Source organism: Pithys albifrons, chromosome 9 (assembly GCF_047495875.1).
Source record: "Pithys albifrons albifrons isolate INPA30051 chromosome 9, PitAlb_v1, whole genome shotgun sequence".
Lineage (NCBI taxonomy): Eukaryota > Metazoa > Chordata > Aves > Passeriformes > Thamnophilidae > Pithys > Pithys albifrons.
The window spans coordinates 23132022-23146534 of NC_092466.1; the positions used below are offsets into that span (position 1 = coordinate 23132022).

Below are 14513 nucleotides of genomic sequence, written 5' to 3' on the forward strand. Positions count from 1 at the left end.
CCGGGGAGAGCACCCCTGCGGAGCGATGCCCGGCACCGCGGGCCCGTGCGGAGCTGGGGAAAGGGCCTCGGGGAAGAGCTGCGGGAGCTGCGGGGACCGAGGGCCCCGCCCAACAGCGCCTCTCGCACACACACCCCGGGCTGCGCAGCGGTGTGAAGGGCCCCCCCGACCGGCGTGACTGGGATTGTCTGGGGAAGGGCAGAAGGGAAGCGGCGCTGGGCGCGGCCCCTCCTGTACGAACAGCCCCAGCCGCTCCCCCCGGCTCCCCAATGGGCAGGCTCTGGGTGCGGCCGCAGCGGGGCCCGGGGGCGGCCCCGCCGCTGGCCCCGCCCTCCCCGCCCCGCCCCTCGCAGGCCCCCTGCGCCGCCGGGGCTGCCCCGCCGGGTGCCTGCGGGCCCGCGCCGTGCCGGCCCCGCCGCTGTCCCGGTGCCGCGGCCCCGCCGGTCCCGCTCGCTCGCGCGCACCGGGCACGGGCCGCTCCCGCGAGGCGGGCGGCGCAGGGCGCGGCGGGCGGGGCGGGCGGCGCGCGGGGCGGCCCCGGCGCGCCGGGGTCCTGCGGGCGGCGCGCGGGCGGGCGGATCGGTGTCTCCTTCACTTCGCCCTCCAGTGCCCGCGGCTGCAGCAGCGCCGCCTCCGCACCGCCCGACCCGCACCGGCCCGGCCCGGCCCCGCTCCGCCGCCAGCCCGACACACCCAGGTGCCGGCCCGGGCCGCCACCGGCCCCGCGGGGCAGGGAGGGGCGGGTGAGGGTCGCGGCGCTCGCTGCCCCGGGCCGGGCGGGGCGGGCGGCGGGCCCGGGCGGGGGCCCAAGATGGCCGCGCCGAGCGGGTTCACCTTGCGGCGGGCCGGGCCGGGCCTGCCGCGCTCCCCCTGCGCCTTCCCCGCCGGAGCCGCCGCTTTGCTGCCCCCGCTTTGGGTCTGGGCGCCGAGTCATTCCCTGGCGCGCTCCCTGCAGGCTCTGCCTTGGCCCGGCCGGGGCTGGGCTCGCGTGTCCTGCCCCGAGCCGGGACAGGGAGAGCTAATGCGAGGGTAGCGGGGTGGATTTTCGCTGTTTTGAGCCGTGTGTAGCATCAGCGTAATCCAGAAGAGCAGTGTGTGTCTGATGTATTTTAACAAACTATATTTTAAATAATACCATTTCTTCTGTTGCTATTGTATTGGGATAGTGGGATATTTTGGGGTAGTTATTGCTGCTCTTTTAAATAGCATGAGTACTTTAAAAAGAAGTTTTAATCTGATTTCTAGCCTGATTTCAGTATCCTGAGATCTTAAAATTGCTAGAAATCTTAATAGATGTGTGTGGCATTCCTTAATTGTAGGGTGTGAGGGTTTTGAAATAGTACCTGGAAGGAAAGCTATGATGTAACATTTCCGATAATGTTAATACATTTTTTCTGTTCTTGGGGTGATGTGACTATTTTTTCTTTTTATGGAAAAAATATGATTGTTGAGTAACAGATTAATTAAACTTTTTTTTTCCTTCCTGTGGCATGAAGCAAAGATGAGGGTGGAGCTCGTACTTGCTTCAAGTGTATTCTGTAATTCAAGTAGATCGTTTTACAGTTGTTTTTAGAACAAACCTCCAGTTGCTAAATGGTATTTATATTTTAGTCACTTCTAAGTAGTTTTTAAGTGAAAGACACTTCAAAGAGGGATTAAAGATTATTTCTGATTATAAGAATTTGCAAACCAAGCCAACATTGGAGGACACAGGATTGATTTTTTTTAAGGCCCTGTTTTCATTTAATGAGTTTTCTGATGATGAGAATACACTGACTTATCAGGTATTTAGTGCATCCACAATGAACTCTTCGATTCCTCTTTTGTCCTTGTCTGCCCCTGTTAGTATAGAATTAGAACAGCAATGTGACAGTTGTACTCTGTTTTAACTTTTTATTACAAAACTTGCATGTGTAGGCTGGAATGTCTGACAAATACTCGCTGGTTTCCTGGAAGTGGGAAGAATACTTAAGTAGGCCAGAGAAAACGGCAACATCCTTTTTACTGCAGTAATCCTCTGAATTTTGGCACAGATAGAAGTTTGTCGACTTCTCAGGGTGTTCCTGCTTAGCATAAATCTCTTCTGGAATGGTTGTTTAGTCAGATTGGAAACACTGAAAGGGAAAAGGTCATTTATTTGCACGGTAAAATCGTGTCTGTGCTGAAGGCTGATAGACAGTTGTAAAGCTGGAAATAATTATTCTTCTGAAGATGGTAGTTAGAAGTGAGCTCTGTTCATTAGAGGGAACAAATATAACCAGACCTTCTCTAAAATATTTTAAGCAGCTAAAGAATTGTGCAGTTACTATGCAGCAAAAATTCACAGGGGAAAGAGCAGCGTCCCCACAGTGCCTTATAACTGGGTCTATCATTTGCATCTTTTTTATTGAATAAATAATAATGATTTAGTGGCTTGTCACTGAGATTAGGATTTGTTATTCTATAAACTTGAACTTGGGTTAAACGTTTTTAAACTTAACATGCTCTAAGTAATTTTTGTTCTTTTTAAAATTTAACATTTAATTTAACTCCCTGGAAAAACACACAAGTTCTTGAGGAAGTGATAAATGTCTTACTGTAGTGACCTGGTGATAGAGTTTAGATGTCTCTGCTAAAGTAGGTTTTTTGTGGTTTTTGTTTTTGGGGTTTTTTTGTGTGTGTGTGAAACTGAGTGTGGATGTTGTTGGCTCAGAGGAGGCTGAAGCCTCTTATGCCCATAGGCAGGTGGAGTGAGGTACTCTGGAAAACAGCATTATGAATTGTAGTAAGATAAGGAACAGTCTTAGGCCTTTCCATTGATTGCTGAAATAGTGGTGTTTTTTGTTTGGTTGGTGTTTTTTTTAATAGTAGCAGTTCATACAATTAGGTTGTGCATGGCAGGTGTAATTAGGTTTGGGTTTGGTTTTATTTCATGGCGATGCTGTTCTGAAACAGCAGCCTGCTTAGTGATATGGTGCTCTGAAGGAAATGTTTTCTAAATTGGGTGTTCTAGGAAAGGTTTCCCTTACACAAATATGGCTGTGTAAAGATGGGAAGAAACATTTTTGAGAAGGAAAAAAAAAGGCTTTCCTTGATTATTGAGTACAGGTAGGACCTTGTGGAGATCTGCAGAAAATAAGCAATTCTATAGCCAGATGATGGAAATTTAAGTGTTGGTTAAAAGTACTATATGAAAGTGAAGTAATCACGTTTGCTTTCAGTTGCAAAACCTGTGAGATACTGCCTTGGTTATTGTTCAGGTTCTGAGGATACATTTTCATTTACCTAAACAAAAAACCCCAAAGAAATATCTCCCCAAACCCCCACCACAGGAGAGCAAGATAGACAATCATGTTAATTTGACTTTCTCAGCTAAACAAATGTGACCAGTTTGAGAAGATAGGATTTTTGTTTCCTTATGTTTTGCCTTTTCATGGCCTTTTCTAGTTCACGTCATTGTTTCTCCCTGCCCCGCCACGCCCCTTCTCTCCCCTTTCACAGCTTTCTGTATTTCACAGCTTTAAAATACGGGGCCTCTGTGACTGGCCCTTTGATACCGAAATCATGAGAGCACAGTCCCTAAGAAAGGTGCAGATAGAGCGTATCGTGGGGAGGACAGAACAGCGAGACAGGCGGGGTGAGACCTTAGCCCGGGGTGTCCCATCGGGCTGGGAGGCCGGGGCAGACAGAGCTCGCCCTGCGTGTCAGGCTCTTGGGCAGCCGCATTGCCAGAGGCTCCCTCGGGAGGAGGCGACTGGGAGAGAGGGACTCGGAGTAAGGAGAGCTTTTCCTCCCGTGCTTAAACTCCTGTACGCTGCAGGGAGGAAAAACTTAATCAGATTGATTCCTAGTTAATGGCATTAGACTTCCTTTTTAATTTAAGTATTTTTCTCTCTATATAAAATATGTATGTATATTAAATAAAAATAATAGTGGCGTGTCTACCATATAAAATACGGGGCAGAAATGATTTTGCAGAAGAGATATGTCTTTTTACAGTTTTGAATATACAACTTGTAGGACTTTCAGGTAGCTTTCATGGGTGTGTGTCAAATTTGACTTTGTAGAACTTCAGGGAATAACTGTCTGCATTGTAATTTTTAAGTAAATTTCTGGTAATTAAAGGTGCATGGAGAAGCAGACGTGAAAAATTAACAACTGGTTGGTCTTGTAATGCCTCTTCTCCATCTAAGCCAAGACATCTGATTTTCACAGTGACCTTCACTGAAAATCTGTAGATGTTTCACTGAACTGTAATTGGCTGAGCCATTATGTCTATTAACTGCCTTCATGTAGATGAATCTGCCTTAAAGAGTATCTTGAAAGAGTTGTGGTAGCACTTTGTTATGTGTGCAGTGGTAAAAGGTTCACTATTAATTAGCCCTTTATCTTTCAGCTCCAATGGCGGTTCCTCCATCATATGTAGACCTTGGCAAAGCTGCCAGAGACATCTTCAATAAAGGATATGGTAAGAATAGTACCTTTTATAAAATATGGTGTTTGAAGTGCAACAATGAATTGCCTTTTTAAAACTGTATGTAAAGTTGCATGCTTCAATACCTGTATTTTGGGAAGGGAGAAGGTTTGCTGTTCTTATGTCATTGCCATCAGTTAACATCATTGGAGGGTTTTGTGGGCTGTTTTGATGTAAAGTCTGTTAACTCTTACTGCTTTAGCCAAATAAATGTCAGAGGTGTGCAGGTATGCAAGAATGTAAGCAGCAAGTGTAGTTTAACTTGGGAGTACTCTTTGTTTACCAGTCTGTGCCACAGCATTTGTTGATATAGAAAGGGTTATATACTAACGTAATGCTACAGCCTTTTTTGGACTAGAAAGAGGAACGGCTGTTGGGATAAAGAATCCTTCCACATTTTAAAATGCTTTAATACCAAACAGTTTCATAGTTAAATTATTTGTTACAGTGCTGTTTCTTTCTGGTCTTTGGGAATACGTGTAGGGGCTTTTCCACCAAGACTATTGCTGAGCTATAGGGGTAACAATGTGAGTTGGCACTCCCATAAAACCCACTTTTATTACAGTTCCAATGGTTGTCTATTTCCCACTGACTTCACTTTTACAGTTTTTATTTTGAGATACTTTGTCTTGGTGTTGAGAGGAAATTTATGCATTGGGATAGTTCTTTGACTATGAAAGCAATTCCATTACAGGAACAGAAAATAATGTATTTCCTCTGTCACTAAGTTTACTCTTGGAAGGATCATTTGGTGGTTAAGGGCACAGTGTCCAACGGAGAGGCTCCTTCCCACTCGCTGTGTGGTCATGACCGAACAGAAGCCCTGGCGTGTTTTGGAGTGGCCTCCTTTACCTGCCACAGCATCAGAATTTAAGTGTTGCTGAAGTCAGTCTGTTGTTGTTTGTATATATGGGATGCACTGTTGAGACTGCTCAGAAGAGCAGCTTGTTTCAAAATGTGCAGGGCCTTAGTTAAGGCCTAATCCTGTAACTTTGACTTCTGTTTGTTAAGGTTTTGGGCTGGTGAAACTGGATGTGAAAACAAAATCTGCAAGCGGAGTGGTGAGTTTAAATAACTTTTATTCATTATGTTTTCTTTCTGGATATATTCTGATGTTTAATTAGAAGTGATGCTTTGCAGATGCTGTTAAGTGCTTTATAGGTTATATGAATGATAGAATTTTGGTGTAAAATAATTTCAGAAGCCCCTGAAGATCTGAACGTAATCTTTGTAAAATAAAAGTGTTTACTGATTGTTGCTGGTCTTATGTCTGAAGGTGAACAAACAGCTGACACATTTTTACCATATTTTAATATAATGCATATAATAGAATTTATTTCTGAAGTATCTTATGATATTGTTTGTATGTAATGGAAATTTCTGCCATCTTAACACTTGTATGAAGTAGTTGACATTGAATTAGTATATTGAGTATTTGGTTCCTCCAGGTATTAAAGCGTTGTGATAGTGTTCTGTGCAACATATCTTGGTCATGCAAGCAGTGCCCCGTGTAACTTTCTCTATTTCTAGAGCAGACTTTGCAAGATATAAAGGAAGGTAGTTTCTTTTATTTTCCCCCATAACTGGAGCTTTAGCAGTGTAGCTTGCTGTTAGAAACAAGGTTTGTGGGTTATATGCTCTTTTTTTTTTCAGAGGGCTGTATCCTGGCTGAAGCACAGTTGGCAAGAGCCCCATTATAGATGCAGGTGTTGTTATTTTAGCTTGTGCTTTTTGAGAATACCAGGTTATGCTGGTAAAACTCTCTGAGAAATCTAAGCCTTAATATGTGTCCTGTATCAGTTGTAAGCCATCCTTCCCAGGAGGAGAAACTGCTGGCATGAATGTACTGCAGATATTTTAAAGCAGAGATAAGAGGTAGTGTAATAATTTGCTGCTCCTGAAGGTATTGCCACAGTAGTGTCTGTGACACAGTAGGAGAAGCACAAAGCAAGAAGTTAAAGCTGAAGGTATTTGTGTAGTCCCTGCCCCTTGCCAAGAAACAGACCTTACTGGAATTATGCAACTGTATGGATGAGTTAGTGTTTCACTAAGGAATACAAGTTAATGTCTTGGACATGGTTAAATCTGATCAGCACCATTATGGAACCGTCTCAGGCGTGTTTGGTCTGTGCTCTGGGCTTGGGCTGCCAGAGTGCCTGAGGGCTTGTAATTTCAAATTCGTGTTGCCTTCTGAGGGATGTGAACGTGACATATCTATTTGTAAATAATCCTGTGCATGGAGGAAGACAGATCAAAATATTTATTTTATAAAGTTGAAATAATAAACTTTTTAAATCATGAGGGCAGTAATATTTCAGTGGAAAGAACCCTTTAATGTATGGTTAAACCTGGCTTCCACTTCTACCTTGTATTGCCTTTCTGAATAGTGGTATATAGAAACTATTAATTTTGTTCTTTGTGAGAATCCAAATAGTGAGAAACATGAGTGGCTCTGTCCTTTAATAAAGAGATATGAGTGATATTGGTAACTTCTAAGTACTTTCAAGCGTTCCAGGTAAGACCATACCCTGCTGTAAAACCAGACTGTTCCCTGAGCTCACAATTCAAACGTGAATGTTACCCCTGTGTGTCATTAAACCAAAGTGCCAGGGAATAGGACTTTTACAGATGTTGGTAAAACCGTGTGCCTATGGCTAGTGTGAAAGGCTGCTGCATTGGTTACACTAATAACTATCTTTAAAAAACAGTCAAAAATCCAACCAAAAAGCCAAATCACCTACCCCAGTTTGAAAAATGATGCCATTCTATGACATTTTACAGTTGTACATAATTTATCTTTGGGGGATGGTTGACAAGAATAATGAAAATGCATATGTGATCCTTAAACAATTTTACTGGAGTCGCATGATGTGCCTTACAGTGTTCTTGGCACTTGGTTTGATTTTTAAGTTGCTCTTTGGGAGTATCAAACTTAGCCTTACACTTAAAGAACTTGTTTCTGCTTTTAAGGAGAATACCTCTGGTGACTTCTGCCTTGCTTTGGAGTTAGGCTGCAAGCCTGTACAGTTTGTAGTAGTGGCAGGAACATTGCAGTTGAGGTAGGGACTGAAGGATGTCTCCATGGAGGCATCAATCATATAGTTCTTGGCCGTGCTGTTCTCCCTTCTCTCCCTGCAAGTTGTCTATTGATTTTAAACTTGTTGTATAGAATAACAAAATCTTAGTGTTTGCTGAAGAAATACTGTATAGTGCTTTCAGGATTACATGTGTTTTCTGTCCTTCTTAGGAATTCACAACATCTGGTTCATCAAACACAGACACTGGAAAAGTGAATGGGAGCTTGGAGACCAAATACAAGTGGGCTGAGTATGGGCTGACTTTCACAGAAAAATGGAACACAGATAACACTCTGGGAACAGAAATTGCAATTGAAGATCAGGTAATAGATTACGAGAGTGTTTATTAGTTTTCTTTATCTAACAAAACAGAATTTATAGCTTTATCTTCTCTTTTGTTCTCCCCCTTCAATTAGCTTGCCAAAGGTTTGAAGTTGACATTTGATACAACTTTCTCACCAAATACAGGGTAAGAATTCTTAACCTTTTTACCTTACTTAGGGCAATAACAACATCCATGCTCCATTCATCTGGTCTGTGATATTGACAGAGCTGTTTGTATGTTTTGCTATGGACCCAAATTAGCAAATCCCAATGTTAAAGGTTTCTACTATTTATTTTATTTATTCTGCTCTCATCACATCACTAAGGGGTTAGTATTGCACATTTCACAACGGCCCACTTTGCTTATTTTCTGGGATAGAAATTTTTTGAAGGTTGCAGGAGGTGTGGAAATGCTTCTACTGGATCAGAACGAGCCTGTTTGTTGTAGCCCCCTGTGCTCTGGGGGCGTTGCCTCTACTTTGCCTGGATGCAGGTGCACGGCATTTAGATATGTTATTAGTCATGTGGCCTGACTTTGGCAGCTCATTAAGGAAGATCATGCATGCCTTATCTTAACTGTTTCTCTGTTTCAGAAAGAAAAGTGGTAAAATCAAGTCAGCTTATAAACGTGACTACCTAAACCTAGGTTGTGATGTTGACTTTGATTTTGCTGGACCTGCAATCCATGGTTCAGCTGTCCTTGGTTATGAAGGCTGGCTTGCTGGTTATCAGATGACTTTTGATAGTGCCAAATCAAAATTGACAAGAAATAATTTCTCTGTGGGTTACAAGACTGCGGACTTCCAACTGCACACTAATGTGTAAGTACCGAAAATTTTGTCTAGCTTTACAAAAGTAGGCTTTCTCTACCTTCTAGTCAAAATACAAATGCTTGTAATATTAAGAAGTACTTACAAGGCCATTAAATGGAATGTATTTTTTAATGGGAAGCTCTAAACATATATAAAGGATACTTTGTATTTCTCTTTTTTAAAACAGTAAACACCTGTGCCTTGTTAGCACTTGCAGCATGATGCAGTTTGCTAAATACTGAAGTACATGGAAATTGGAAGTGCAGTAGTTCAGTTATCCAGAACTTGTCATAATGCTTTTTCCAGCTCTCCCATTACATTGAATTAATTGTATCAGACTACAATTTAAGGGCAGTAGATTTGTTAGGGGTAGTAATTAGTGTTGCACTGTTTTAAGTAGGCCAGTAGTAGCTTCTGGGGCAAGACTAGGTGTGCTGGTTTGAAGGTGAACCAGCGAGGGAAAATGAACTCACCACGAGAGAGATTATAAGTCAGAGCTAAAATTTAATAATAATATTATTATAACAACACTGACACACAAGGGAAATTGCTTTCAACTCACAATACCCCAGCAGTATAACCCAGTGTCCTGGGGCACAAACCCAAGGGGGTTTGTTTGCCCTTGTGCTGAGACCCCTGTGGCTCCCCCAAGTCCAGAGCAAAAGGAAAAGAAAAACCTGTTGGTGCAGGCGAGGGCTGTGGTCTGGGCGAGAGCGGTGATCTCCTGCTGTCGAGGTCCTGCTGCTGCTCTGGATCCGACGAGAAGTCCCCGAGGTCTTCTTACTCACCACTTATGTACCCTCAGGGAGCACTCAGTCCCTCCCCCTGGGCGGGGACTCACACAATGGGTGATTGACTCTGGGAGCCAGGGGGTGTTGAGCTGTTGATGGCCCATTAGCAGCTCCACCCCCCTCAGGCTGGGTGTGAAGGTGATAATGGCTCCCTGGGCAGCTGCTGCTAATGGCCCATTGTCCTTGGGGAATGAATAGAGGGGGTAGAATACACAGCTTTGATCACCCCCACACAGGGTTAGCTGGTCCCTCCTGCTGAACTAGGACACTAGGGCTTTCCTTTTGGACATTTTGAGTAGGTTCACCTTCTTGACTGTCAAGGGGGAAGAGTTCATGACGCAGTGTAACTACACAAGTGTAAGACATTTTGTTTATGAACTTTCTTCAGACTTCCTGCCTTCAGATCTTAGGTGCTTCAGAGCAAGCTGGGAAAAAACCTGCTGAAAAACGTGGTGTTTTCAATCTAGGTTAATAAAAATTGGTACTATGGCCATGCCACCCTGATAACTGATCTCATCTGATCTTGGCAGCTCAGCAGAGTCGGGCCCAGTTAGTACTTGGATGGGAGACTTCCTGGGAATACTGGGGGCTGTAGGTTCTAGTCCTGAGGACTTCACTGTCAGTGTCCAAGCTCGCTCGGCTGTGGCAGATGAACCCCAGGAGTTAAAGGGTGGGGCCAGATCTGCGCACGCTGTGCCTGACCTGAAAAATCCACTGGGCAGGCTCAAAGGGCGCACCCATGTGGGGAGAGCCCTTCCCCAATCTTTGTTCATGAAGCCAAGCCACAAACAAATAAAAAATTGGTGGAGTTCTATTCTAGTGCATTTAGTTAGGTAGAAGTTTGTGCTTTTGGAGGGGAAGGATGATGACTGTATCTGCCCAAAGTCATGGACATTGAGGAGTATAGGGGAAAGCTGCAACATACTTTATAGTCTAGACTGTAAGAATTCCATTTCAATTTAATAATGAAAAATATTGTGACAGATTTTTAAAAAAGTCATCTAATTCTTTAGGATTTTCATATGTATTCAATAGTCATGTAATTCAGCTCTATAAGGATATGATCTGGAATTTCAAGGACTGTGTTCAGCATTACTGTGAGAATTACAAGTAATTCAAAGTAGCGCTCTGAAACACCTCTTTATTTCCATGAATTATTTCAGTTTAATTTTGCGCTGAAGCCTTTGTTAATCTCCCCTTCTCTCATAAAAAATTGTGAAACAACTCAAACTTTTGAAATTCTCCTTTTAAAAAAAGTTTGAAGTAAGAAAGGTGGGTATTATGTAAATATAGGAAACTAACTTTTTTTCCTTAATTTGTGCAGCAATGATGGTTCTGAATTTGGTGGGTCAATTTACCAAAAAGTGAGTGACCGTCTTGAAACTGCTGTAAACCTGGCCTGGACAGCGGGTAGCAACAGCACTCGCTTTGGTATTGCAGCTAAATACAAGTTGGATTCCACTGCTGCTATCTCTGTAAGTATGGCTGTAATCTGAAGGGTACAGTGCATTTTCAGTTTCTGCAAATCTCTGTGTTACTAGTACAAAAGAAGATAAAAGGTCTGTAAGACTTGTAGAAATTAGTCTTACAATCCAGGCAGTTATAATTAAACCAGCAGTGTTTAAATTCTGTAATGTCTGCAGAGCCTCTCTTAGAACCTGACTGTCAAATGTCTGGCCTACTCTAGGAAGCTTACTGTTTATTAAAAGAAAAACACAATTGAAAAAAAAAACCCAAAACCCTTCATGTCTAGTTCTCTTTAAGTTTACAGAATTTTTTTAAAACCAGTTTTTACAGAGCTCTGGTACAGTCTTATGGTAAGAACTCCTGCAAAACTGATGAAAAAGGTGATAAGCGCAAAAGTTTTCTGTATGTTAAAAAGTTAGGATTGAACCTGGATCATTGGAATCATGTTCTTGAGGAAGTGGTGCAAAGTGAGATGAATAATTTTGCACATAGTGTTTTATGATGATACTAGGAAATGTTTGCTGGTTTGCTGATTGGACTTGTAATGCTAATTCTTCTGTAATAATACAAACATGGAGGATTCTTCCAAAGTGGTGTGTTTTGGGAGACTGAGGTGGTAAGGGCTGTGGCCTTCTGAAAAGGGGGAAGTGGGAAAGTTCACCTGCAAACCCATGTTTGAGTAACAGTTCTCCCTGCCCTTAAATATGTTACTACTTCAGCCGGAGAGTTCAGGAATCTCAGAGATATTGAAAGAACAGGTAAAATTTGGTTAAACTGGTAACAGCAGTGTTGCCATGGTTATTCTATTTTCTGAATGATAACTAAGAATCAATTAGTTACATTTCAATTGCTTTTGTCTTGTTTTTTTAATAGGCAAAAGTGAACAATTCTAGTCTAGTTGGAGTGGGTTACACCCAGACGCTGAGGCCAGGTAAGAGTTACAACATGAATTATGTCACATACACATCTTTCATGCATGACAAAGAATAATACTTAAGATCTGTGCATTTATATGCAACTATTTTCCTTCTTCAGAATTTTATCTTGAAGGCAAAGTAGATGTTTTTCAGTAGTTGCATATCAAACCTTTATCTAAATAAGACTAAAACCATTTTATCTAATGGTATTAATGCATTATATTCCTCACTGATTTGTACAGGAATGGACTACTGTGTTTGACAGCCTAGCTTTAGGCTAGGCAAGGTCTTTGTTTTTGGTATTGCTTTCTCCAGTCATATGACGTTGAATGATAGATTGTGAAAGAATCCTTTTGATTAATTGTCAAAAAACCATGTTTCCTGCTCTTAATATTTAGTAAAAACACGCTCCAGGACTTAACCTTGTTCTGCTAAAATATGAAAACACCTGCTAATGCTACATTGCCATTGGTTGGTCTTGTATTTCAGAACCAGTAAAAATTGTAGTTACATTCCAGCATTTCGTTGATGAAAGTGTCTTACTCATGCACAATTTACCTCCTCTGCACACCTTAATGCAGGACAGGAGAGCTCTTGTGTATTTAGCAATTAGAGACTTTGTGTATCCATTTCATAACACAGGATTTACAAAAATCATGTAGCTTGGTTCAATGACTAACTTTCAGTGTATTTCATGGGTAAATCTGTTGTTCTGTAAAAAAAGTAGTGAAATGGAAAAGGAGCTACAACTGGAACTTGTAGTGATGGGGGCTGAGTTGCATGAAAGCTACTGTGTGTGTTGTAAACATGCGGCTTAAAAATCTTACAGGTGTGAAGCTTACCCTGTCTGCCCTCATAGATGGAAAGAGCATCAATGCTGGTGGCCATAAACTTGGTCTTGGCCTGGAATTGGAGGCTTAAAAAGGTGAAGAAACTGCTGCAGAGAAGGGATATCAGAAGAATTTGGCCTTAAAATGTGTTTCCAATGTGACCAGCAGGCTTTTTTTTCCAAGAAGGATGACCTAGAAGAACAGCTGTATTTGAAGTATTTAGACAGTTACTTGTTAGCTGGTTTCTAGTTAAATTGGTTACCCATCTAGTTAAAATTCTGCATTAGTGCAGTCACTTAAACATTATTTAAATGTATTTAACTGTTAAATGCGCTACCCACAAATAATGAAATAGACGTTTATGAAAACTGTACAATTGTCTGCATGTTTTTTTTATGTTCCTTTTAACATTCGATATTGCCATTGAATGAAAAATGGATCAGTGGATGTTTTGAAATGAGGTCAACAATTTTGTTTAATCACCTGAAGTAGAAGTATATTTGGTATCCCGAGACAAATTATGAATAAAACAAGTACACACACATACTTGTGCCTCAGGTATTTTAAGAGTGAAAATACGAGGGTAGTGCTCAGTTAAGTTTTAAGTAATCCAAGAAGTAGTGCTCTGTACCTTTGTGCAATTAAGGACCCCCACCCATGACAATACTGAATATAGGTGGACAGTTGGATTCCTCAAGCAAATTGAATGTGCTTTTCTGTCAGGTAAGGTTTGTCATGACACAATAGTTTAATTTCCCCTGTGTTTCACGGGTGAGATGTACTGTGTCCCTAGTTGACCTCTTGATGCAAAGTGTGCAGATCATTGTACTTGGTACACTGAGACATTTTAGAACTGCTCCTTGAAAAACCTCACCACAAACACACCTTTTGCTTATATTTGTATGAAGTGAGATGTATCTCTGCAATGGAATGTAACAGTGTAATGGTTTAACAGCCTGCTTATCCCCACTGCTGTGAGAGGTTTCTGCTTAAAATGACTGAAATAAAGACAATTTTAAATGGAGATGGAGGAAAATGCATCTGATATTGCTTTCCCTTTAACAAATAAATCCTGGCAGATACCCATTTTAAGTCCAGAAACATGCAGAATAATGAGAAAACTCATGTTTTCCAGGGTAGTGTTGAGAGAGAATAGAAGTGCGAGGGATATTTGGTCTGTGAACCTAACAGCCCCTAAGGTCAAACACAACTATCTGTGAATGCTTTTAATGTGGAATTTATTAAATGCATGTTAGTTGCACTGCTTACATTTAAAAATGGCAATTTATTGAGTTCAGGGAAGTGCCAGGAGCCTACTTCCTAGAGTCCCCCATAGCTGAGAAGAGTGTCTTGTCTTGCAGTCTGTGGTTCACAGCAGCTTCCTTCATAGAGCCTGTGCTAGCTTATGAAAAGAAAGTTTTCTGTGTTTTGATACTGGATTAGATTTATTGACTTGTCTGGGGCCTTGTTCTGACCCACGTTGTCACCCTCATACTGAAATTCTCATGTGAAGTACTCTGTTGTGAACTGCCCGTGTTTAGGCTTTAGCTGTGGAGTACCTGAGCCACCTTCTTTGCAGAAGACAGAGCAGAGCTTAAGCTTCCAGCTTAGGCGTTTGAGCAGGCTTGCTAATATGTTTGACTGATTTTCTTACTCCAAAGCACAAATGCTTTATCATGTACCTTTACTGCTGTCATCACTAAATGCCCTTTTCTGAGGAGCAGTTCCACCTCTTATTGGTGGAAGAAGCATGTAGGTAGGTGCAGTTTGTTGCTCTTACTGCATGTCAAGGTCCATAATATGTATTTTTAGTTGGAGATGTTTTTATGTGCTTGACCACAA

General features: G+C 42.1%; 1 protein-coding gene across 1 annotated transcript; it reads left to right on the forward strand.

The window, feature by feature from the left end:
* Positions 1-566: 566 nt before the first annotated feature.
* Positions 567-13215, forward strand: VDAC2 (voltage dependent anion channel 2). The gene is made up of 9 exons (XM_071563109.1): positions 567-697; positions 4376-4447; positions 5465-5514; positions 7701-7853; positions 7947-7999; positions 8448-8675; positions 10782-10932; positions 11798-11855; positions 12671-13215. Exons 2-9 carry the CDS (start codon positions 4381-4383, stop codon positions 12760-12762), a joined length of 852 nt encoding a protein of 283 aa, XP_071419210.1. The 5' UTR covers positions 567-697; positions 4376-4380; the 3' UTR covers positions 12763-13215.
* Positions 13216-14513: the final 1298 nt, after the last annotated feature.

Excerpts from the sequence above, each read along its gene's own strand:
- VDAC2 (XM_071563109.1), top strand. The coding sequence starts at position 4,381 with ATGGCGGTTCCTCCATCATATGTAGACCTTGGCAAAGCTGCCAGAGAC. Across the intron at positions 8,676-10,781 it reads TTCCAACTGCACACTAATGT|CAATGATGGTTCTGAATTTG; the intron begins GTAAGTACCGAA and ends TAATTTGTGCAG. Across the intron at positions 10,933-11,797 it reads ATTCCACTGCTGCTATCTCT|GCAAAAGTGAACAATTCTAG; the intron begins GTAAGTATGGCT and ends TTTTTTTAATAG.